The sequence below is a fragment of the Rhipicephalus sanguineus genome, chromosome 1 (assembly GCF_013339695.2).
Source record: "Rhipicephalus sanguineus isolate Rsan-2018 chromosome 1, BIME_Rsan_1.4, whole genome shotgun sequence".
NCBI lineage: Eukaryota > Metazoa > Arthropoda > Arachnida > Ixodida > Ixodidae > Rhipicephalus > Rhipicephalus sanguineus.
The window spans coordinates 9,528,604-9,554,918 of NC_051176.1; the positions used below are offsets into that span (position 1 = coordinate 9,528,604).

General features: G+C 50.3%; 1 protein-coding gene across 1 annotated transcript in view; it reads left to right on the top strand.

Moving 5' to 3' along the window:
- The window catches only part of LOC119389391 (cGMP-dependent protein kinase, isozyme 1), a gene marked incomplete in the record, with an annotated part of 765,645 nt that overhangs the window by 57,699 nt on the left and 681,631 nt on the right, over positions 1-26,315 (top strand). The window contains 1 exon segment of the mRNA XM_049413534.1: positions 4,681-4,847. Within this exon segment, the coding sequence (XP_049269491.1) occupies positions 4,681-4,847 (167 nt within the window).

Below are 26,315 nucleotides of genomic sequence, written 5' to 3' on the forward strand. Positions count from 1 at the left end.
CATCGAACGAGGGCCGAAGTTGTTGTGAAGGCTCAGCACTCTCCACCAAATTATAAAGAGGTTTATTAGCGGCGACGATACTCAACAGCGACAGTCAAGGCGGGCCGACTCTCAGCGCGAGTTACGTCTCTTCGAAAAGAGCCGAAGAGGGCGACCCACTAGGGAGGTGTTCGAGAGGACGACCCATTACTAAGTTCGATCGCTTCGCTACAGATGCTTTTGTGGACGGTGTTCGCGCATCCGCCCTTATCGATACTGGAGCCGCCGTATCCGTTATGGACGCCAAACTTAGCCGATCACTGCGAAAAGTGACGACGCCACTTTCCGGGCTCTCCCTCCGCACAGCCTGCGCCCAAAGTATTCACCCTACAGCGGTGTGCACAGCCCGCGTCATTATTCAGGATGCTCTGTACGCCGCCGAATTCATCATCATTCCTGCCTGCTCTCACAACGTAATCCTAGGATGGGATTTTCTCTCCCGCCACGACGCCGTAATTCATTGCGCACCCGCAGGAATAGAGGTTTCACCATTCTCTGATTTAACGCCGGCAGAGAGTCCATCGGCTGCGGGCAAGGTATTTGTCAAAGACGACACCAAGGCGCCTGCAAACTCATCAACGGCGGTGTCAGTACTGCGCCAGTCTCTCCGACACCGCTGCACTCCTCTCGCTATCTGACCGTGTTTGCACGAGGAAAGGCTTGCGGGTGCCTTTCGCGACCGTGCAAGTCACTAAGGGCAGCACCTCTATTTTTGTTATCAATCCATCCCCGTACAGTGTCACATTGGTGCAAGGGAAATGTCTCGGTAGCGTGGAACCCCTCGAAGACGCACAAGTTATGGACGAACCAGATGAAATGCACCGCCACAGTTCCAGTACGCTCAGTGCTGTTTTCCACGTCTAGTTCATCACCGCTGATGTATTTCGTTCTTCCATTGCGACAACCTTACGCCGGTCCAGCGTTCCAGCTTCTGGGCCTGTTGGAAGAATTTCGCTCTTCTTTCGATGTCGCTCAAACTTCTCTCGGCCGCACGTCCGCCATTACGAATCGCATCGATACCGGCGGCCAGCCGCCACTGCGGCAACGTCCATATCGCGTATCTCCAACAGAGCGTCGTGTAATTAACGAGCAAGTCGAAAACATCCTTCGCCGCGATGTTATTCGACTCTCAAAGAGCCCGCGGGCGTCTCCTGTCGTTCTCGTTGCGAAGAAGGGCGGCTCTGTGCGGTTCTGTGTGGACTACCGACGACTGAATAAGATCACGCGTAGGGACGTTTATCCCCTACCTCGAATAGAAGACGCCATTGACAGTCTGCAAGGAGCAGAATTCTTTTCGTCGCTCGATTTGCGCTCCGGGTACTGGCAAGACCCCATGGCTGATGACGCTCGACGAAGACTACCTTTGTCACGTCCGACGGCTTGTACTAATACAACGTCATGCCGTTTGGGCTGTGTAATGCGCCCGCGACATTTGAACGCATGATGGATACTGTTCTGCGCAACTTGAAATGGCACACGTGCCTGTGCTACCTCGACGACGTTGTCGTTTTCGCCCCGGACTTCTCCACGCATCTTCAGCGCCTGCGGCATATTTTGACGCGTTTGAGCGACGCCGGGCTACAACTGAATCTAAATAAGTGCCGATTTGCAGCACGGCAGCTGATGATACTAGGCTACGTCGTGTCCAAGGACGGAATTCTCCCCGATCCAACCAAGCTTCGGGCCGTGACAGAGTTCCCCAAACCTACGTCCGTCAAAGAACTGAGCAGTTTCGTAGGACTATGCTCCTACTTTCGGCGCTTCATCCGAAACTTCGCGACTATCATATCACCGCTGACGAAGCTCCTTGGCAGCAACGGGCCCCTCAATTCGTGGTCGTCAGAGTGCGACGAGGCTTTCGCAAAGCTCCGTCGTTTGTTGACGTCTCCTCCCATACTACGCCACTACGACCCTACGGCCCGTACAGAGGTACACACGGAGGCCAGCGGTGCTGGCCTCGGCGCTGTCTTTGCGCAACGCAAACCTGGGTTCCCGGAATATGTCGTGGCATATGCAAGTCGTATGCTTACTAAAGCCGAGACAAACTACACCGTTACGGATAAAGAATGCCTGGCAATTATCTGGGACCTTGGGAAGTTCCGACCTTATTTGTATGGTCGTCCATTTGATGTCGTCATCGACCATCACGTGCTGTGCCGGTTGTCGACATTGAACGATCCCTCAGGCCGTCTCGCCCGGTATGCACTTCGCCTGCAAGACTACGACATCCGCGTGCTCCACCGCAATGGACGCCAGCATGCTGACGCCTACGCCCTGTCGCGCTCTCCCTTGCCTGACGACAATGCCCACAAATCGGTGTCTCACTTTGCCGTTCCTTCCATCGACATTCACACCATCGCCAACGATCAGCGCAAAGATCAATGGATTGCCTAACAGATAGACTTGCTGACTGATCCATCGGCCACACCATCCACTCGCGCGTTGCGTCGTCAAGCCCACCATTTGGCCGTTCGCGACGACCTCCTAAACCGACGCAATTGCAACGCCGACGGCCGCCAATGCTTGCTAGTAATACCCCGTAGTCTGCGTTTTGACATATGTGAATCGTTCCACGCTGATCCGCAGTGTGCGCACTCTGGGGTATCGAAAACATACCACCGCATTCGCCAACGGTACTTTTGGCGAGGGATGCACCGCTACGTGCAGAAGTTCGTTCGTTCCTGCATCGATTGTCAGCTCCGCAAAACTTAACGCACCTGTCGCCGGCCTTTCTGCAACCTCTACCATGTCCTGACCGACCGTTTCGGCGCGTTGGCATCGATTTGTATGGGCCACTTCCTCTGTTGTCGGCCGGTAACCGCTGGGCCATCGTCGCTGTAGACCACCTTACGCGATACGCCGAAACTACCGCCCTCCCAGCGGCTACGGCGCGCGATGTAGCCTCCTTCTTGCTCCACCGATTCATGCTGCGTCACGGTCCACCCCAGGAGCTGCTCAGTGATCGAGGCCGTGTCTTCTTGTCGGAAGTCGTCGAAGCCATTCTCAAAGAGTGCAACGTTGTTCACCGCAAAACTACTGCTTACCACCCGCAGACGAATGGGCTCACTGAACGCTTTAACCGCACGCTCGGTGACATGCTCTCGATGTAGGTCGCCGCCGATCACACAAATTGGAATACTATTCTGCCATTCGTCACCTGCGCGTACAATACCGCCCCTCAGAGCACTACTGGTATCTCACCATTTTCTTATTGTACGGCAGGCACCCGTCGCACAGAATCGACACAATCCTTCCACACAAGCCGGATCGATCTGAGTGTGCGCCGATTTCTGCCACAACCAGACTTGCTGAGGAGTGCCGCGAGCTTGCCAAGACCTTCACTACGCATGACCAAGAGCGGCAGAACATTATTCGCGGTGACACGAACGCTTCTGCGCCCACGTTCCTCCCTGGAGCACCCGTATGGCTATCGGTCCCTACCACTGCAACTTTCCTCTCTTCCAAACTACTGCCCAAATACGAAGGCCCCTACCGTGTCGTCGAACGCACATCCCCGTCAACTACCTGACTTGAACCGTATTGAGTCATCTTCGGACATGCGCCGTCGAGGGCGCGACATTGTGAACGTGGAGTGCCTCAAGCCCTACCATGACCCCCACATAGTGACCAGCTGTTAGGTCGCCAGGCGGCTCCCTTTTCGCACCCGGGGAAATTGTAGAGAAGCTATAGAACGCTGTAATGGGTCGTCCTCTCGAGCGCCTTCTAGTGAGTCCGTCCTGTTCGCCTCTTCTCGGAAGGGCACGCCCCTCGTGCTCGTGCTCGTGAGTGTCTGCGAGTCTGCGCTCCGTCGTGACTGTCGTCGCTGTGTATCGTCGCCGTCAATCCCGCCGTCAATAAACGCTAATAAACACTCTCGTATTAACTTGCAAGTAACTCTTATTAGTTAATGAACCTAAATGAACTCTTGAATAGTCCTAATACGTCATCACCAGTCTTATAACGGAGTCCATTACTGTTCGCAACACCTAATTATATTTATGAATAGGTAATTGCGTTCATTTAATTAGTCATAAACTTTAGCACCTTTAATAGAGGTGTCTAATGTCCGTGTTTTGGTCTCGGTAATTACTGTAATTTCTTTAAAGTAGTCTTGGGACTCTTGAGTTAATCATAGTTACTTGGTGCTTAAATAACTTTTACATGCTTTGTATAACAGTAGAGGTGTGTAATGCCGCTTTCTGGTTTTTGCTACTGCGAGTGTTGTCGGCGACGTGGGACCAGTGGGTCACATTCCGCGAGTAGTGGACCAGTTAAGCATTTCGCTTTCAAAGGCGCCGGCGCTGATTTAACGCGCATGCACGGGCGCGTATGCTCCACCGCGTGCACACGTGCTCACAGAGCGTTTTCTATAGACCGCATCCGCACAGCCCTCCTGTGAAACGCTGAATGGCACCCAAATCTATTCTTTTGGAGCAAGGCAACACCTATCAAGATGCACTGGGGAGCGAGGCGAGCTTGCTAGCGGTATCAGGCATGCGCAGACCTGAGCACTATTTTTTCACTGGCGCACTCCGCCGACCTGTGCTGGCCACTCCGACGCTCCGGATTGTTTTGTGGCCACCTGTACTACATTATTCGCAAGGCCATATTAAGTTGTCTGTGGCATGACTCCGTTTGCAGGTCGAAGCAGTTGATCAAGGATGCCATCATGGAGAACGACTTCCTGAAGAACCTGGACTCGTCGCAGGTGCGAGAGGTGGTCGACTGCATGTACCCGCAGGTTTTCGACGCTGGCACGCTGGTCATCCGGGAAGGCGACGTCGGCTCGCACCTCTACGTGTCCGCCGGTCAGTGAAACTTTTTTATACCAGTTCAGTTCACATCACACTGTTGTTACGTACCATCGGGTCCATGAACAATTAGGGTATTGACGGTCATTGAAATATTGTCGCAACGCGGAAAGAACAGGACACAGGACCACGGTGCGACAAGGAAAACAAGGTCTGTATTGACAGATCAAAAGAGCAGCCACTTCAACGTCGTCTTCCTCAGAGAGCGACCGTGGTTGCTGCTCGTGCTCCTCACTTCGTTGTCCTCTATCAGTCTGCCGGCTTTTAGTCGTGACATCAGCCTCCCTTCCAAGAAAGCATCGTCCCGATGCTTCATAACTACAGGGGTCTGTACGCACTGGCAGCGTATGATTTCATTCGGACAAATAGGGCTTCATCCGAACTACGTGTACGACTTCTGGTGCATGCCTTTTACGCCTTGAGCCATGAGCAGTATCGGGAACAACCTCATAGTTGACGTCAGTGAGACGTCGGAGAACTTTATAGGGCCCGAAGTACCGTCTTAACAGCTTTTCTGATAGGCCACGACGTCGAATTGGAGTCCAGACCCAAACTTTCTCTCCCGGCGTGTATGAGACTGGTCGGTGACGAAGATTATATCGCCTTGAATCGTAGTCCTGCTGGCGACGAATACGTATGCGCGCAAGTTGTCGGGCTTCTTCAGCAAGCTGGGTGATGTAATCAGCATCTGTTTCGGCTCCTTCGCACTCATGTGGCAGCATAGCATCTAGCATAGTTGTCACCTCACGACCGTGGAGAAGGCGGAACGGTGTCATTCGTGTTGTTTCTTGGTGAGCCGTGTTATATGCGAACGTGACATACGGCAAGATCTCGTCCCAGTTTTTATGCTCCACATCGACGTACATGCAAAGCATATCCGCAAGTGTCTTGTTGAGGCGCTCCGTCAGACCATTCGTTTGCGGATGATACGCCGTTGTTCGCCGGTGAGATGTGCCACTAAGTCTTAAAACTATCTCTAATAGCTCGGCTGTGAATGCAGTTCCCCTGTCAGTTATTACCACTGATGGAGCGCCATGCCTCAGAACCACATTCTCTACAAAAAATCGAGCTGCTTCACTTGCAGTGCCCCTCTCCAGAGCCTTGGTTTCGGCGTAGCGAGTAAGGTAGTCTGTGGCTACTATAATCCATCTACGACCCGCCGACGAGGTTGGAAATGGGCCTAGGAGATCCATTCCGACTTGAGCGAATGGAGTACCAGGGATGTCAATAGGATGAAGCAGGCCTGCTGGTTTGACGGGCGGTACTTTCCTGCGTTGGCAATCAAGGCATGTGCGAACGTACTGTTGAACGGTCGCCGTCAGTCTTGGCCAGTAGTACTTCTGCCTCACTCTGCACAGCGTTCGCGTGTAACCCAAGTGGCCGGATGTTGGTTCGTCATGGCATGCCTGTAATACTTCGTTCCTTAGAGATGTTGGAACGACGAGTAAGTAGTCGCTTCCGTTCGGCGTAAAGTTCACTTTATACAGGACGTCGTTGCGCAAGCAAAATGATGATAGTCCTCTCGCAAACAGTTTCGGTACAGCTGAAGTGCGACCCTCCAAAAAACGAATTATGGGCTCCAGTTCCGGATCGTCTCGCTGCAGCTGTGCTACTGTAGTCGTGTTTACAACTTTCGACAAAGGCTGCGTCGTCATCTTCTACATTCGCAGGCTCGTATGGAGCACGAGAAAGGCAATCGGCATCTGAATGTCGCTTCCCCGATCTGTAGACAATAGCCATGTCGAATTCTTGAAGCTTGAGGCTCCAGCGCGCTAATCGTCCTGATGGGTCTTTTAAATTCGTCAGCCAACAAAGGGAGTGATGGTCGCTGACAACATTAAAAGGACGGCCGTACAAATATGGGCGGAACTTTATAACCGCCCACACCACCGCAAGGCACTCTTTTTCTGTGGTGGAATAATTCTCTTCCGTGCGGGAAAGGGTTCTGCTAGCGTAACCGATTACTCGTTCAGCGCCATCTTGCTGCTGCACGAGTACAACTCCTAAGCCGACGTTGCTGGCGTCGGTGTGAACTATTGTCGGGGCATCTTCGTCAAAGTGTCCGAGGACCGGTGGCTTTTGGAGGCGTTGCCGCAGCTCGTTGAACGCTTTTTGCTGCTCGTCATCCCATACGAATGCGACGTCTTCTCTGGTGAGGTGTGTCAGTGGCGAGGCAATGCGTGAGAAGTTCTCAATAAAGCGTCGATAGTAGGCGCACAGTCCTAAAAATCGTCTGACTGCCTTTTCGTCAGTTGGTGCTGGAAAATTTGCAACGGCAGCTATTTTTTTGGGGTCAGGCCGCACACCTTCACTGCTGACAAGATGCCCCAGGAACAGAAGCTCTTCGAAGCCAAAGTGGGATTTTTCAGGCTTAAGCGTTCGCCCAGCAGAACGTATAGCTTGAAATACTGCGTGCAGTCGCTTCATGTGTTCTTCAGATGTCGCAGAGAATACGATGACGTCGTCCAAATACACTAAGCACGTCTGCTACTTGAGGCCTGATAGCACGGTGTCCATTAGACGCTGAAATGTTGCTGGTGCTGAGCACAAGCCGAATGGAAGTACTTTGAATTCATAAAGACCATCAGGTGTCACGAATGCTGTTTTTTCCCTGTCCCTTTCGTCGACTTCTATCTGCCAATATCCGCTACGCAAAATCCATCGACGAAAAATAACGCGCATGCCGTAGTCGGTCGAGTGAATCGTCAATACGTGGTAGCGGGTAAACGTCGTTTTTGTGACCTGATTGAGCTTCCGGTAATCCACGCAGAATCGTAAGGTGCCGTCCTTTTTCTTCACTAATACTACCGGCGATGCCCAAGGGCTCTTCGACGGTTGAATAACATCATCTTGAAGCATCTGTCGCACCTGACTTTCAATGGCTTCTCGTTCCCGCGGAGCTACCCGGTTCGGGTTTTGCCGTATGGGTCTGGTCGCGTCGTCCGTTATGATTCGATGTTTCGTCAACGGCGTTTGATGAACTCTGGAAGTCGAAGAGAAACAGTCCTGAAACTGGTTAATTAGCTCGAGGAGGCTTTGCTTCTGCGCAGGCAGCAAACTTGGGCCCACATCAACGGATAGAGGTTCGGACGGCGGGTGAGTTGAATCATCTTGCTGAACAGTCAAGCACTCTGTCACCTCAGTGAGCTCTTCCACGTACGCGACTGCCATACCTCTCGTCAGATGTCGGCGCTCGGAGCTGAAGTTCGTAACAAGGACTTGCGTGTGTCCGCTGTTTATGTTCACGACGCCTCTCGCAATAGACAATCCATGACTGAATAGCAGCGTCGGAATTTGCTCGGCAATGTTGGCAGAGTTGCTTGGCATGTCACATGTCACAGCCACAAGTGCGCTTGACCGCGGTGGGATGGTGACGTCATCGTCGAAGACGCGCAGAGGTTTACGTCGTTGATCTGTACAGGGCGAATCCAAAATCTGACCAGGGGCCATCCAAAACGTAACCGATCTGTCAGGAATGTTTATAACGGCGCCGTATTCACGCAGAAAATCCATTCCCAAGATCAGATCTGTGCAGCATTCCGGTAAAATGACAAAAGTAGCGACAAAATCCGAACTGCCGATATTAATTCGAGCGGTACATTTGCCTGTTGGCGTCACCAATTGACCCCCCGCGGTTCTAATGTTGGGGCCCGTCCATAAAGTTTTTACTTTCTTTAGGCAGTCGGCGAGCTTCCGGCTAATAATAGAGAAGTCTGCACCAGTATCTACCAGCGCTGTTACTGGGTGTCCGTCTATGCGAACGTCTAAGTTGGCGCTTACGATTTCCTTTGCTTGCGGCAACGTCGTATCGTCCGTCGTATCATCCGTCGTATCGTCCGTCGTATTGTGTCGTACTGAAGACGTTGGGGGTGTTGTAGCATCTCGACGGGCGGCAACCTTCCCCCCAAAGGTCGCTGCTGTTAGTTTCCCCGACGAGGGCTAGGCGATCTGCCCCGACCGCGTCGGCGTAACTGCGGTGGTGCGGTGAGTTTGGTGCAGGCGACGGTGAGCGGGATCGACGATACGGCGTATCGAGTGGCTGTGCTTGCGGGCATGCATTGCTGCCACGTCGGTTATCAAAACGAGTACGAGGGAAGGTCGGTGCGAAGGTGGTGTCATATCTGTGGTCACGATACGGGCGGATGCGGTAAACATGGCCGGCTTCTCCGCAATGGAAGCAAAGTGGACGCCGGTCGACGGTGCGCCACAAGTCCGTCTCACGGACGAATGGTCGACTGGTGGGCATCCTTGGCAACCAAGTTGCAGATGTCGGCGAAGGGTAGAGCGGCGATGCTTCCGTAGGCACATTAGACTGTGGAGTCGGCGGCGGTGGATTGTACGCTGGGGTCAAGGGCGGTGGCGGATTGTACGCTGTGGTCAATGACTCGTTGTAAGGTCCTGTGGTGACGTTGTAGTAAGGCAGTGGTGACGGGTTGTGTGTCACTGGAGTAGGATGACGGACGGCAGATGCGTAGTTTACAGACCGCTGATGTGATGGGGATTCGGGCAACGACAATGCCTGGCGGATTTCTTGCCGCACAACTTCTGCGACAGAAGCCATGGCGGGTTCTTGCGGAGTCACAAGGAGGTTGCGGATCTCCTCACGAACGACCTCGCGGATGAGCTCACGCAGAGAACACTCGCTGCCGGCAGTCAAAGCAGAGACGTTTATCGATGCGCTGTTTGGTCGGTCGTGGTAGCGGCACCTTTGCTGGAGTGCTCGCTCGATGGTTGTAGCCTCCTTGATGAATTCCGCTACGGTTGTTGGCGGGTTGCGAAGGAGTCCGGCAAAAAGCTGTTCTTTGACGCCTCTCATCAAATAGCGGAGTTTCTTAGCTTCAGGCATCTCGGGGTCAGCTCGGCGAAACAGGCGGGTCATATCCTCCGCAAACATGGCGACACTCTCATTCGGCTTTTGTATGCGCGACTCGATGAGTTGCTTAGCGGAATCGCGACGGTCGCTGTTCGCAGAGGTTCCGAGAAGTTGCTGCTGAAATGCATCCCAGGAAGACAATGTGGCTTCCCGGTTCTCGTACAACGTACGAGCGCTGTCTGCCAGGGCAAAGTACACGCGCGACAGCTTCTGCTCGACGTTCCAATGATTCGCCTTGGCGACTCGCTCATACTGCTCGAGCCAATCCTCGACGTCCTCATAAGCTTCACCGTGGAAGGTCTCAGGAATCCGAGGCTGCTCAACAGTCACCTGTGAAGCGCCGGCGGTTGCCATTTCTCCAGACGGAGTACTTGGCTGGGGAAGTTCCAGGGGGATTGCCTCGTGACTTAGGCCACGCAGCCGGCGACTGTAGCGGTGGACAGGGGTGTCTACTGCAGGAACGGTATCTGGGATTGCACTGACAGTGCCGCTCCTGGGAGGAGTGTTGAGCATCAGGCGTTGAAGTCCAGCACCTCCACCAGTGTCGCAACGCGGAAAGAACAGGACACAGGACCACGGTGCGACAAGGAAAACAAGGTCTGTATTGACAGATCAAAAGAGCAGCCACTTCAACGTCGTCTTCCTCAGAGAGCGACCGTGGTTGCTGCTCGTCCTCCTCACTTCGTTGTCCTCTGTCAGTCTGCCGGCTTTTAGTCGTGACAATATAACTTAGCAAGATCTGGCTGCCTTGTAGTCAACGATGTTGTCTTAGCACAAAAACGTTTGATTAAGTGGTGAAATGAAGGTGTTTATCACAAGAACTTTCGATTAAGGGGTGAAATGAAGGCGACCAACGCAAGCGCTAAGCTTCGCACTTGACCTCTATTGTATGGGCACATAAATTTATAACGGTAACCGTTCGCCTTCACCAATCTACTTCCACAAATCACAACAACCGAAAGCCCCGCCACGGTGGTCTAGCGGTTATGGCGCTCGACTGCTGACTCGAAGGTCGCGGAATTGAATCCTGGCCGCGGCGGCTGCATTATCGACGGGGGCGAAAATGTCTGAGGCCTGTGTACTTAGATTTATGCGCACGTTAAAGAACCCCAGGTGGGCGAAATTTCCGGAGCCCTCCACTACGGCGTCCCTCATAATCATATTGTGGTTTTGGGCCCTTAAACACCAGAAATTATTATTATTACTATTATTACAGAAACCGAAAATCATAACAAGCCAGCCAGCAAGATAAAAACAATGGTAACATCACAAAATGATAACATTAATTTTTGCAACTGAAAGTACCGCATGCTGCACTTAGTGTATAGTTCGTTCTTAGACTGCAACCGAAGGCATACTTATGCACTGTCTGTCTACCCTGGCCATTACTGCAGCTTCTATTAACACGATAGCGTTAAAGAGCTTGTTCCACAGAAATTCCGGTGTCGGCGTCGTAAGTTGTGAGCGAAAAATCATCATCTCGGCCGTCACCGAGAATTCGAGAAAGATGCAAATTATTTTTAAATAATAAAAAAAATCTTAGGTTCGAGAGAGACCCAGGCCGTCTGCGTTGCAAGCGGGTGTTCTACCACAGAGCCACTCCATTGCTTGAAACTACATTGAAATTAACTTTAATGCTTCACAAACATACACGTCCTCTGTACAGGTGTCACAGCACGAGATGTAATATCGAAGTAAAACGGGGTGAAAGCGAATATTCCCTCACCAAGGTTTATTGCCTCACCAACAAGCGTGTATTGCCATCGGGCGTCACACCATGTGAATTAGAGGTGTGCACGGGCTCCGGGTAACCCGAAAGCCCGAGCCCGACCCGGCCCGCGGGCCGGGCTTGGGCGGGCCGACGTATTTCACCTCGGGCCCGGGCCGGGCTACTTGGAGTTGTAGCGGGCCGGGCTCGGGCCCGGCGCACAGCCCGACTCAAGCCCGAAATATAGATAATGAGCGGGACTTGTCTTCCAGCACGCATACAGCGCCTTTTCCGCGACCGCCCTTTACCGCTTTTCCTTTCCAATGCAGTTGTTCAGCGAGTGGAGCGACAGTGGTGAGAATGTAGCAGTTACAAAAAATGAGCTGTCCGATTATCTCTCCATGGAATCACCCTCTTGTCCATCTGAAGTTTTAATCTTCTGAAAAAAACAAGCAGCAGAGATATCCCAAGATTGCCAGGCTGGCAAAAATTATATTAGCAATGCCGGCGACGAGTGCAAGCAGCGAACGTAACTTCAGTTCGGCAGGCTACATAATGCGAAAGCGCCGCACTTCGTTGAAGCCGGAATCGTTGGACTGCTTGCTGTTTTTGCACGACAGTTTGTAATCTGTGTAATAGAGACTGTTTGTCTTGTGTCGTTTGATCATATTTGATATGCTCAATGAAATGCCAAATTACTGGAAAACGATGTTTTGTTTTCGCAACGAACCTTCAAAAAGCCGGGCCGGGCCGGAGCGGGCCGGGCCGGGCGGGCTCGGGGCCCTTTGCCGTCGGGCTCGGGCGGGCCTTCGACAAAGTCAGCGGGCCCGGGCCGGGCTCGGGCTCGGAAATACGGCTCGTGCACAGCTCTAATGTGAATTGCATCACGAGTTGGTGGTTTAAAGCCGGCCACCGATAACAAATGGCACAAACATTACTGCGCGTATTCCCTTACAAACACGTAGTGGGTGCATTGCAACTTCGAATCACAGGCGTAATTGCTGCTGGTTTAAAGCATGCCACCCATTACAAAGGGAACACATATTAGTGCGTGCATTCTCTTACACACACGTAGTGGGCACACTGTTGTCATAAAAGTGCTGTTGAAGAGGGCGGAAACCTTGTACCTTTACTCTAGGTATGTCGAGTGTGTGTGCGTGTGTGAGACCGGGCGACTGAACGTAATGACAAGCGAAATAGAGCACGATGAGGATGGGGCCGGATATCGCTATCGCGTTCAACTCTTAAAGGCGCAGCTTAAGCGTCCCCCAGTTTTTTTATTTCCCTTGTATTTTGGTCGGAATGAGTGTACAGCGCTACAAAGCTTCAAATTCAGGTGTACACCCAAAACTTGAGCAATGCGCAGCCACGTGTATGCCTTCTTGGACGGCTCAGGAAGCATGCTTCCTGAGGCGATCATCTGGGCCAAGCTCCACCTCTCCCACATATATGCTTCATGACTTCTCGGTGTGTTCCGGCTTAGGTATCAAAACTGTATGTGCTTCACTAAACGACGGAGGCAGGTCGTTCAGTTCACAAGACCCATTCAAGACACCTGTGGGATAATTCATTTTTAAGTGTCTTGTAACACGAGGGGCGTCTGACGCGGGTGATTGACCAGAATTCAGCTTATATATAGCCGTTTATATATAGCCGTTTTTACTTTTATTTGCGATGTCGGTAGCTCTAATGCTATTTGGGAGTCGTCGGACAACTGCGGCAATCTTCACCACTGCCTAAATAGATCTGCGTCAACGGGTTAAAAGCGCCTCGTGATGTCTGAAGAACTTAGCAGTATTAGAGAGGCGAGATGGGCTAGTTGGTGCGTAATGACTGCGGACATGTCTACTAGCGCGAAAAACACACAAAGGACGAGGTAAAAGACGGCAGACAGGACGCAGCGCTAAACTTCAACTGATCATTTACTTCCACAAGAAACAGGAAATCATAGGCTGCGCAGGAGGCTGCGCTACACGGAAGAAAACATTAAAAAAAAACGCCCCCATAAACGTCACAGCTTTTTTTCCTTCTCATGCCATATGTTAATGAAACGTGTCATAACTAGTTTAAGGGTTCTATGCGCAGATTACGTTCCAAGTATGCGCACTCCTTGTTGCTGAGGGCAAGCGACGGTGCACTTACACACCAATCAACCGCTTTTCTTATGCAGAAGGCCTCGTAGATCTCTCTGTCTGATTGCCCTCGCAACCACTTGAGCACATTCGGCAATGATCAGCAAGATGGCCAGCGGCAGCGACAGCACTGACGGATGCCCGGTGTTCCCTCAGACGGTCGTTTAAACAACGACCCGTCTGGTCGATGTAGCACTTTGCGCACGACAGTGGAATCATGTATATCACTGCGACTGAGCATTCCACGAAGCGCGTGACATGCTTTTTCTCAGAGGCTCGAGCACCCTCTGTAGCATTCAATATGCGGCACATCCCAGAAAGTTTTCTCAGTGCACTGAAAATAACTGAGACGCCGCATTTCAGTGCTGCCTTTTTGAGGCAGCACTGAAATAGACTTCATAATGACTGAAATAGACTGAAATAGACTTCATAATGTGCGGCCACCCGGGCATTGTACAAGTAGCGGAAGTAGTTAACAAGATCCGATGCAGTGACCATAGAATGGTAAGATCTAGAATTCAACCAGACGTGAGGAAGGAACGGCAGAAACTGATACGCAAGAAGCCGATTAATGAACTAGCTCTGAGAGGGAAAGGACAGCAATTCAGAGTTTCACTTCAGAATAGGCACGCGGCTTTAACCGAGGAAACCGACCTTAGCGTTTATGCAATAAATTATAATCTTACTGTGTCATTAAGGAGTGTGCAGTGGATGTCGGGGGTACAGTCGTTAGACATGACACTGGTAAGCTATCCCGAGAGACGAAAAACCTCATTAAGAAACGTCAAGCTATGAAAGCCTCAAATGCAACAGACAAAATAGAGCTGGCGGAGCTTTCGAAGTTAATCAATAGGCGTAAAGTAGCCGACATAAGAAAATATAATATGGAGAGAATTGAGCATGCTCTAAAGAACGGAAGAAGCCTCAAAGCTATGAAGACAAAACTGCGCATATGCAAATATCAGGTGTATGCATTAAGGGACAAGGAAGGCAAGGTCACAACCAATATGGATAGACTAGTTGAGGTAGCGGAAGAGTTCTACAGAGATCTGTACAGCAGCCGAGACAGTCAGGATGATAACGTAAGAAGCAGTAATAGCGCAGAGGAATCTGACATCCCACCAGTATTGACAGGAGAAGTAAAGAGAGCCCTAAAGGGAATGCAAAGAGGCAAAGCAGCTGGTGAGGATCAGGTAACATCAGAGCTGTTGAAAGACGGTGGAGAGATTATGTTAGAAAAACTGGCCACCCTTTACACGAAGTGTCTCTCGATGGTGAGGATACCAGAATCTTGGACGAATGCCAACATCATCTTGATCCATAAGAAAGGGGACGTCAAGGACCTGAAAAATTACAGGCCCATAAGCTTACTGTCCGTTGTCTACAAGCTATTTACAAAAGTAATTGCTAACAGAATTAATACGACATTAGAGTTCAATCAACCAAGGGACCAGGCAGGATTTCGCACAGGCTTCTCAACAATAGACCATATTCATACTATCAATCAAGTGATAGAGAAATGCGCGGAATACAACCAACCCCTATACATAGCCTTCATAGATTACGAGAAGGCATTTGATTCGGTGGAGACATCAGCAGTCATGCAGCCACTGGGGAATCAGGGCATCGACGAAGCCTATATAAACATAATGGAAGAAATCTACAGCGAATCCACAGCCACTATAGTCCTCCATAAAGAAAGCGACAGAATTCCAATAAAGAAGGGCGTACGGCAGGGAAACACGATCTCTCCAATGTTATTCAACGCGTGTTTACAGGAGGTTTTCAGGGCCCTAGATTGGGAAGAGTTAGGGATAAGAGTTAATGGAGAGTATCTCAGTAACCTACGATTCCCTGATGACATTGCATTGATTAGTAACGCGGGAGACGAATTACAGCTCATGATTACTGAACTGGATACGGAAAGTAGAAGAGTAGGTCTGAAAATTAATATGCATAAAACTAATGTAATGTGGAACAATCTTGGCAGAAAACAGCGCTTTGCGATAGGTGGCGAGACACTGGAAGTTGTAAAGGAGTACGTCTATTTAGGACAGGTAGTAACCGCGGAGCCGAACCATGAGAGTGAAATAACTAGAAGAATAAGGATGGGATGGGGCTCCCTCGGCAAGCATTATCAAATCATGAATGGTAATCTACCACTATCCCTCAAGAGGAAGGTACATAACATATGCATCTTACCGGTACTTACCTACGTAGCAGAATCCTGGAGACTTGCAAAGAGGGTTCAACTTAAATTGAGGACGACGCAGCGAGCGATGGAAAGGAAAGTGATAGGTGTAACCTTAAGAGGCAGGAAGAGAGCAGAGTGGGTCAGGGAACAAACGGGGGTTAAGGACATCATAGTTGAAATCAAGAAGAAGAAATGGATATGTGCCGGGCACGTAGCACGTCGGCAGGATAACCGGCGGTCATTAAGAGTAACTGACTGGATTCCAAGAGATGGCAAACGCATGAGGGGGAGACAGAAAATTAGGTGGGTAGATGAGATAAGAAGTTTGTAGGTATAACGTGGCAGCTGAAAGCACAGGACCGGGTTGATTGGCGGAACATGGGAGAGGCCTTTGCCCTGCAGTGGGCGTAGACAGGATGATGATGATGATGATGATTTTTGAGGCGGTGCGACACCCTGTGCATGTACGGCACCGGTACAGGGCGCACCTGCGTTGTCTGCTCCCTCAGCCCAGTGGTCGGTCGTGCCTGCTTCACCATTGAAATGAGGCTTTCCACTAGCGACACTATGGTGCCGTCAGGGAACCCGGCGCTTCGTAGTCTGTCGGAGCTAACACGAGAAAGATCCAGCCCTGACAGCGTTCAGTTTTCGAACTGATTTTTTATTATCGCGCTGCACCCGCCGCGCGGCCGAATGCCAACTTCTTCTTCCTTGACGAGCGCCGTATTCTGAGGCGCTACAGGGCTCCCCCCCGTAGAACTAGAGCCATAGGACTCGCCCAGTGAACATGCTTGGATGTGGGCATCCAGACTGAAGATTGAAGCCCCGAGGACGCGAGAGCGGCGATATACGCAGGTTTCAGTAGATCGGCAGCCACGACGTCTTCACGGCCATTGATGTCCAGCGTGAACGTCTTAGGTGTACGATGGAGTACGCGGAATGGGCCATCATAGGCTGGTGTGAGTGGTGGCCGTATTTGGTCGCGCCGAACGAAGACGTGACTGCAGTCATGCAGATCCTGGCTGACGAAGACAGACTTGGGGTGTCGGTCGGCAGGAATCACAGGAGCAAGGTCCCGAAACGTGGTGCGCAGCTCTCGAATGTACGTGGAGGCATCGTGAGTGGAAGGTGGCGATGATGGCTCGAAGAATTCTCCTGGAAGACGCAGGCAAACGCCATAGACTAGTTCGGCTGATGAGCAGCCGAGATCCGCTTTCAATGCTGATCGGATGCCCAGAAGTACGAAGGGGAGGTGGTCGAGCCAACGTTCCCTTGGCTGGTGAGCAGTGAGGGCAGCTTTCAGTTGTCGATGAAGCCGTCGACCATGCCATTGGCGGAAGGATGGTAGGCAGTTGTGTGGATGTGTCGAATGCCCAGGATATTGGCAAGTGCGGTGAAAAGGGCCGATTGAAATTGACGACCTCGATCAGTGGTGACGACAGAAGGGCATCCAAAGCGCGACACCCAGCCGTTTGTGAAAGCCTTAGCAACTGTTGGTGCTGTAATGTCGGAAATGGGAAACGCTTCCGGCCATCTGGTGAAGCGATCCACACATGTCAGCAAGTAACAGGCTCCTTGCGATGACGGAAGAGGGCCGACGATGTCGAGATGGACGTGAGAAAACCTTGCGTCTGGAGGCCGAAAGGGGGATGTTGCCGTGACGGTGTGACGGTGAACTTTAACCCGCTGGCACTCAACGCAGGTTCGCGCCCAGCGTCGGACATCAGCATTGATGCTTGGCCAAAGGAAACGAGATGTGACTAGCTTCTGGGTCGCACGAATACCAGGATGGCTCATGTTGTGCAATTGATCAAAAATTGCCCGACGGAAAGCTGAAGGCACGAAGGGCCGAGGGACACCAGTAGACGTTTCGCACGTTATTAATGAGGTAGAAAATGGAAGCGGGCACTCCGTAAAAGATAGAGACGTGGATGAAGAGCGAAGACGATGCAGCTCAGGATCGTTGCTCTGGGCAGCTGCAAGCTCTTCCATGTCTAGTGGTGGCTGGGTCGACAAGGCATCGATGAGGGATAGTGCATCAGCAGCAGCATTTTCCGGCCCATGGACGTGTCTGAGATCCACAGTGAACTCAGAAATAAAGCATAGTTGACGGATCTCCCGTGCAGTGTAATTGCTGTGATTGCGATGGAAGGCAAACGTCAGGGGCTTGTGGTCTGTAACGACGTAAAAGTACCGGCCCTCCAATAAATGGCGAAAATGTTTGATGGCGAGGTATACCGCGAGAAGTTCCCGGGAAAATGTACTGTATTTTGCTTCGGGTGGCTTCAGTTTTTGCGAGAAAAAACCAAGGGGCTGCCAACCGGATACGTGCTGCTCGAGAACGGCGCCAACTGCCACGCTTGATGCATCGGTGATGAGACGAATTGGGGCATCAGGGGACGGGATGTATGAGCATGGTGGCGTCTGCTAGAGCCTTCTTGGCAGTGCCGAAGGCAGATGCCGCGTCCTCGGTCCACTCCAGTGGCGCAGCCGGGTCTTTCTTTTTAGCCAATAGGTCGGTCAAGGGCTTTAGGAATGTGGCACACTTCGGAAGAAAGCGGCGATGGAAGTTTAGTAGGCCCAGAAAATTCTCGGAGTCTCTTCAGTGAAGTCGGGGTGGAAAGTCTTGAATAGCCTTCACTTTGCTGGCGAGTGGTTGGATACCCTGTGGAGTGACAAGGTGGCCTAGGAACTCTATTGTAGCGACGCCGAAGAGACACTTATTGGGATTAATTACGAGGCCGTAATCATCCAGGCGGTGGAACAGGGTGCGCAGATGGGCTTCATGCTCAGGGCCGGATGAGCTTGCTACAAGGAGGTCATCAAGGTAGGCAAATACGAAATCGAGACCTCGCGTGACCTCGTTGATAGTGCGCTGAAAGGTCTGTGCAGAGTTGCGCAATCCACAAGGCATCCTCACATATTCAAACAGACCGAATGGGGTGGTGATGGCCGTCTTCGGAATGTCGGCGGGTTCTACAGGAATCTGATGGTAAGCCTTCACTAAGTCAATCTTCGAGAAGATTGTGCGCCCAGCCAAATTTGATGTGAAATCCTGTATGTGAGGAAGTGGGTAGCGGTCTGGTAAGGTGTGGGCATTGAGAGCGCGGTAATCCCCACATGGTCTCCAGTCGCCAGGATCTTTCTTCGGCACCATGTGGAGCGGCGACGCCCACTTGCTTGAGGAAGGCCGCACAATGCCGAGTTCAAGCATGTGCTCAAACTCACGACGGGCGATGGCGAGGCGTTCTCCAGATAGTCGACGGGGTCGTGTAAAAACGGGAGGTCCAGTGGTCACAATGTGGTGAGTGATGGAATGCTTCACCGGTGACTCTCTGGTGTGCGGCTTCGTGATGCTGGGAAAGTCGGCGAGTATTTTTGCATACGGCGAAGCAGGTGTGAGAGCTCGCAGTCCCGTTGACGAGGAAGTACAGAGTACACCGTTGATGGAGAGGCGGGTGTTGAGATCAATGAGGCTATGAGCATGCATGTCCACAGCAAGGTTGAAAAAACTGAGGAAGTCAGCTCCCAGAACAGCTTGCGAGACGTCAGCGAGGATGAAAATCCAGTGGAACGTACGGCGTAGTCCAAGGTCAAGTGTAAGAGAGCGTTGGCCGTATGTGCGAATGGCGGAATTGATCGCTTGGAGTGGGCAGGTCTGTTCGTTGCGACGGCGATCTGCACACGAGGCCGGTATGACGCTAACCTGGGCTCCTGTGTCGACTAGGAAGCAAGCGCCAGTGACCTTATCAGAAACATAGAAAAGGCGGCACGACTTTCGACCAGTACCACTTGCCGCCGTCAGTGGCCGGTCGTCGCATTTCCCAACCAGGAGCACGGGCGAGTGCACTTGCGAGCAGAGGCACCGAATCGGCGGTGTTACCAGCACACGGTTGAGGATGAGACGTCCCGCGGCGCGTCGGTTGGCCGAAGTTCCGGAGAACGTGGGGGCGTCGACGTGCGACTGTGTATCTGGAACTTGGATGACGGTCGACGATGCGCAGGTACAAAGCCATCGAGGCGCCTGGCAAGGGCGTCCAAACGGTTCTCGATGCTCGCAAGCGCCGGGTCTGCAGCGGGGGTGGTGGCGGTGTGGTAACGGCGTTGAGGCTATGTGCCCGCGAGTAGTCTGCCACTCGGTCAGCCATTTCAGCGAGTGTGTCTACTGGGACATCTCCTGCAGCCACGAGGACCGGGACCATGCTCTGCGGTAAGCGCTGGAGGAACAACTCACGCAACAGCTTCTCCTCTTGAGGGGCGGAGGGGCCGCCAAGGAGCTGGCGCATGCGTCGCAGGAGCTGTGATGGGCGACGGTCACCGAGCTCTGTAGCCGTGATGAGCTGTTGGAGTCTGCTGTGTTCGGACTCAGACTTGCGGGAAATGATAGCTGCCTTCAACGTGTCGTAGGGATGGCTCGGGTGCGGCGACGCTAAAATATCAGCTAAGTCGTCGGCTACGTCCGGAGGTAAGCAGAACACCAGATGACAGTACCTGGTCTGTTGGCTGGTGATTTGCCGTAGACGGAAGTGCGCCTCGACCTGCAGAAACCATGTGCTGGGGCTGTTGGGCCAAAATGGTGGCAGGTTGACATGTTGGATCGCAGCGACCGCAGCACCGCTAGGTCTGGCGTCTTCTTGTGCGTCAGGACCGGTGGGATCGGTGGCAGAGCCGGCGGGATCCATGCGGGATGATCGGGGCTGTGTGTTCTTTATCGGGTCACCATTAACTGTCGGAGCTAACACGAGAAAGATCCAGCCCTGACAGCGTTCAGTTTTCGAACTGATTTTTTATTATCGCGCTGCACCCGCCGCGCGGCCGAATACCAACATCTTCTTCCTTGACGAGCGCCGTATTCTGAGGCGCTACAAGTCTATTGACTTGGTGCATTACACTGCATGCCACCTGGTGCTCACAGAATTTGCGCAAGGCGGCTCGAAAGCTATTCACGGCTATTCCCCTTTTGACAGTATTAGAGTAGACCGAATTATAGTTTAGGACTGGTTTTTTACTTCGCGGGCAATATGCCCAGCAGAGTGTACGTTCCCTAAGGCTGATGCGGAGATCAAGGAATTGTAAGCACCCATCGACTGGCATCTCATGCGTAAACCTTAGCCCAACACAAGAACATGCTTTAAAAGCGTCGAGCACATTGTCCACGAGTGCATCCTGAGCGTCCATCTCAAAGCATTTCATTAAAATTAAGAAATCATCGACATATCTAAAAATCATTGCAACGAAAGTTTTGTCAACACAAGCGTTCACTCTCTTGTGAAAATCGGATAAAAACAAATCACTTAAAACTGGCGCAATGCGCGAACCTATACATATACCATCCCTCTGTACAAAGGCACCACCGCTCAATTCAACAACTGCAGAAGAGAGGTAAAAATCTAAGCATTTCCAGAAAATTTTCGATAGAAATTCCCGAAAAGTTCTGAAAGGCAACATGGCGAAAATCCTCTACGCGGTTCCTAACCACTATCATTAGATGATCCTCCGGAATAGAATAGAAAAGAGCTTCTACGTCAACAGAAAAAGTGAAAAAACGCTCCTCCGTTTTTTCATGCTCTTACATGTACTGAATGACCAAACTCGAATTAAGTGCGAGAAATGGATCATCAGTTCTCTAAACATTAAGGTCCTTTTGAAGAAACTTCGAAAGCTCACCCTGCCAGCTAGCCTTTTTTGTTACAATCGACCTCAATGGCATCCTTTCTCTGTGTGTCTTGGCAGAGAAGAAGAGCCCCAACATGTCGTTCTTCGTCCCTGATATGCACTTCCTAAGTCCTTCTAGATTCATATCCTTGCACAACGCTATGGCTTTCTTCTTCAGCTGTGCTGAAGAGCATTCGGAACAAAGAAAGTTCTCATCTACTGCGGCTTCTGCTTTTTCACGATACGCTGAGTTGGGGAGCACTACAAACCCACCCACCTTATTTGAAACGAGCAATGCGAGGTTATTTACTTTTAGGTAATTAACCGAATTCGTAATCGCATTTTCCATCGCCCTATCATAGCGACAAATGGGACGCAAGCAATCTACACCCTCAGATAAACATCTATTCTGCTCGTCATCCCCAGCACGGCAAGCAATGTTTCTTACAAGCCCGATCAAAGATACAGGTGTAACATTAGGCTCATTGCTTAACTTTGGCCCACATTTTAACACATAATGGACTTTGGCAGGAACCTGAGCACTCTTACGTAGTTACAGGCGCAGCAGCTGCAGCTGATTTTCTGTTGCACTTCTTCCAAGCATTCAGTGAAGGAACGCCACTTCTCCCAAAGAAAGTTACGAACTTTTGTTGCCTCACGGCTTCTCCTGCGGAACACGACTTCCCAGTTACGGTGTCCACTCCCTTGAGACGCTGCGAAGACCCGAAGGCAACGCTTAAAGTGGCGAAATTGACGCCACAGTTCAGACCAGAAGTTCACCACACAGCGAAACATGTTATGAGATCAGTTCATCAGCCGTTTTTGGCGCCGTAGTTGTCCGCCGCCGCCGGTGTGCCGTAACCGCTAGCGCGCGTAAATAAGAAAAAAAAAACGAAATAAGAAATATCCAGATTGGAACGGGGTTCTAACCTCGGCCATCCATGCAGGAGCCCAGTATTCTACCTCAGACCCATGCCGGTGTTTGAAACTGCTTTGCAAGGAGACCCTATACAGGCTTCATGTTGCGAAGGAACCACATTAACATATATGTAAGATAGCGTGGTAGAAGAGTAAAATAACAACCAGGCGGTCACACAACGTGAATTTGTAACGAGTCGTCACACAATGCGAATTTCGCAACGAGTGGGTTGTTGAATGCTTCCAACCCCTTACAAAGGGCTCTGCCATAATTCATCGTCATCAGGCACTGCATCAACAAAGTGCACATAATGCCTTAAAATTGTTTAGCGGGTACTCCGCAGAATGACGAAAAATGGAATGGTGGCTGCTTCCTTACTTCACAACAATTATGATGATTTATAGCGTAGTGGGTTCCTCGCAAGTGCACTGGTATTGGTTGCCAAGGAAGTACAGAGGCCCCATGATCCATTTCCTCAGGGTCCCAGTGAAGTTCTTTCCCCATCTTTTAGTCAACCTTTGTTATATAGCGTGGTGGGAGAGTGAAATAGCGACCAGGCGTCACACAATGTGAATAACATAACTAAGAATAACAGAGAGCTGAGCTAGTTGGTAAGTTGGTATTTTGTAATTATGCCGGACAGTTTGTTCTCAGAAAAAGCATTAACAGCCATAGAAAAGAATTTTAGGAAGCTAAAACGTAAGCCATCGGTAGTTAGGCAACGTGCTGTCGACCTTTTGTTAAGACATAATCTTGAGAGAATAGCTTGTAATGTCAAGAAGGCTAAATCACTTACTTTAGAATTCTTTTTTCAGCCAAGACACATAAGAACGAGATCCCATTTCGAGCAATCGTTTGAGAGGAAGGCACCTGGCAAGTCGCTGTATCTAGTTATTTGCAGAACTGCTTATCCTCTTTGAGTTTTCAGACCCTTTTCGTATGCGTAATTCTCAGTCGCTAGTTCAGTTCCTCTCAGAGGAGAACCCCGGCTGTTGTAAAGCTTGTAGTATGGATATTGAAGACCTGTATTATTCTTTGCCGCATGAGGACTTGTTAAAGTGTGTTAATGAATGTATTAACGAACAAGGGCACGAGACGGTTTTCACCGATAAATATGGCGTTTCTACCGGGGCATTTCTAGAAATCATTTCCATGTATTTAAAGTCGACGCTGGCAGGCTGGAAGGAAAGGCGTTTATGTGCAGAAATCAGGGATATGTATTGGTTCTGAAGGTTTCTCCGGTTCATAGTGATATATACCTTAGCAAGATTGACAATCTTTTGGAAGGCGCCTGAGGTAATTCGGTTATTAAGATTTTTGATTATGTGGACGATTACTTAATCTTTTGTAGTGGTGAGGACTTTGAAAAGGTGGTAACGTCCGTGAGCGAAAAATTTGAATTAAATGGAGGTGGGCTGAGCTTTACTAAAGAGGTGCCTCAGAATAATGGAATACAATTTCTAGACATTTCTTTAACGTTCCAGAAGAACCACGTGTGCTGGCAGTATTCTCCTAGATCTTCGAAACCGATGTCAAATTTTTCATCGAAGCACTCGAAGGTTGTTAAAAACGGCATCGCCATGTCTTGCCTTAAATAAGCCCTCACCAAGTCGTGTGAGCACAAAATGAGTGATAGCTTTGACGCACAGGTTACGCGTCTTTTAGATGTAGGGTATCCTCGTGATGCAATGGCCACGGTCGCTGAACGTTTAAATAAGTCTATTGTGTTAAGTCCAAGAATGGTTGCAGAAAGCGATAGGAAGAAACGTGTCGTAGGTATACCGTACATTCATTGCGTATCTCACAGGCTAAAGAAAGTAGGAAGTAGATACGGCGTTAATGTTGTTTTCACGGCTGCCAATAAGCTAGGTAAGATTTGTGCCGCCGTGCAGAGGAAGAATGAGCGAGTAAAAGACAAGAAGCGGACCGATATTTGTTTCGTAAAAGACACCAACAAACTCACTGATTGCCGTACGAGCGTGGTATATAAGGTCCCTTTCAGCTGCGGCCGCTTCTACGTAGGACAAACGGGCCGATGCATTAATCAGAGATTGTTGGAACATAAGAGATCGCTCACAGGAGGCTCACCTTCTAATCTATCTTTACATTGTCGAGATTGTAAGTGCACGACAAAATTCGATGAATGCGCAGTGTTGTACCGTCATAGAAATGAAGAAACGCGCCTGATGATTGAAGCATGGCATATCGAGAATAGTGGTAGCGCATGCGTGAGCCAACCGTCAATTAACTTGCATAAAGATGAAATCAAATGCCTTAACAGTTATCTTCCACGTAGACCGCCACGCGTGCCGGATTGATAGGTTCGCCTGTTGCATGGGCATGCGCAGATACGTTTTCTTGCCTTCTTTATTTTCAGCCGTTGTGCGTCTCTTCAGTTGTTAGTCGGCGTTTGTGGTGTCCTGACGTCTTTTTTGTGTCGGTGTTTGCACGCCCTGTCTCTTTAGAATAACGTAACTAGTGTGTCGTTTAAAGCTTCCAACCCATAAAAAAGGCCTCAGCCATAATTCTTCATCGTCATCAGTCGTCACATCAACAAAGTGCACCTAATGCCTTACAAATCTGTAGCTGGTACCTCGCTTCTCCGCAGAATGACGAATAATGGCGTAGTAGCAACATCACAAAAATTGATTTATGGCGTAGTGGCCACCTTGCTAGTGTACTTGTATTAGTAGCCCGAAGAGAGCTTACAACGGGCTCTAGAAATGCCGCTCTTCCAGCTTTCGCTGTGACTGTGCCGCGCTTTCCGCGCAGGCCTGGCGTTTTTCACATTCAAGCGCGGTGAGCTTCTAAAGCATCAGCCTAAGCCCTCTCCTTTATTTTGGGCTCAAGCCATGAAACAATGGATATCTCTCTCTATTTTTTTTCATTTGTTGCTTCGAAAGCTCCTCAGTTTGTTGTCATCTTTCATTTGCCTATCTCAATGAGACGTTAACTGACTGGTCATCTAAGAGATTACGGTTCGTTTACCACTGTTGCCACGAAAAGCTATTCGATTCTTTCTTGGAACCTATGTGGTATTTTACAAGGCAGCGATCAGAGAAAGACTGCTACGCTGTGCTACTGCATTGGCTGACAGGTACAGCCGGCCTAATTGCGCGTTGTTTGTGCCCTCAAAGTGAGTATACTTCACATTTGGTGAGCTAACCAGGCACTCTGCTGTATGGACCAACTGATACTCAACAATCGCTTGTGCTAAGACATCACTGCTGTTGTTGATCGATCACTCTTCAATACACAATTAATATTCCCCACGAGTACGAGTTTGTCATCACTTCACATGTGCCGTCGTAAATTTTAAGAAAAGCTCAATCGTTCATGTTCTGCAGTTGGAGCAAAACGCAGACAACACGCCACTCAGTGTTACAGTAAGCATTGTCACACAGTACCAATCCACCTGATGAACACGAAAAGACATTTTGCGCGACTAGTGCCGGACGCTCCACAACTAAAGAACACGTTCTGCCCTACAGCATGGCTCACTAAATACCGTGACGTAAGCTTCAGCACCTTGCCGCCTCCGCTCCTTCAGCTCACCAAGCTACACATGCACGCTTGCAAAGTATGAATATGTATTCAAACAATGAGTAGAATAATAAAAAGACGTCCTAAAACCTTCACATTTTGATATCACACTGTTTATATTGCCCCTGAAAAAACGCCTTCTCTGCAGTGCGAGTGTGTTTAGAAGTGAAGCCGACTTTAAGGGAATTGGCTGTATTCGAGCAAATAATGAAATAATAAAAAGTAATAAAATATCATACTCCCTTCACATCTTGAGAGTATACGGCTTATATTGGCCCTTGAAAAATGCCGTCCCCGCAATGCGTTTGTGTTTAGTAAAGGATCTGCTAACTACCGTCAACCACATTCACAGAGTGGAATGACCGATGATTTTCTTATTGCAACTATATGAACATTGTCGGCGGGCTTTTAGAGTCGCCGTGTCGTTCTGTATGTGTATGG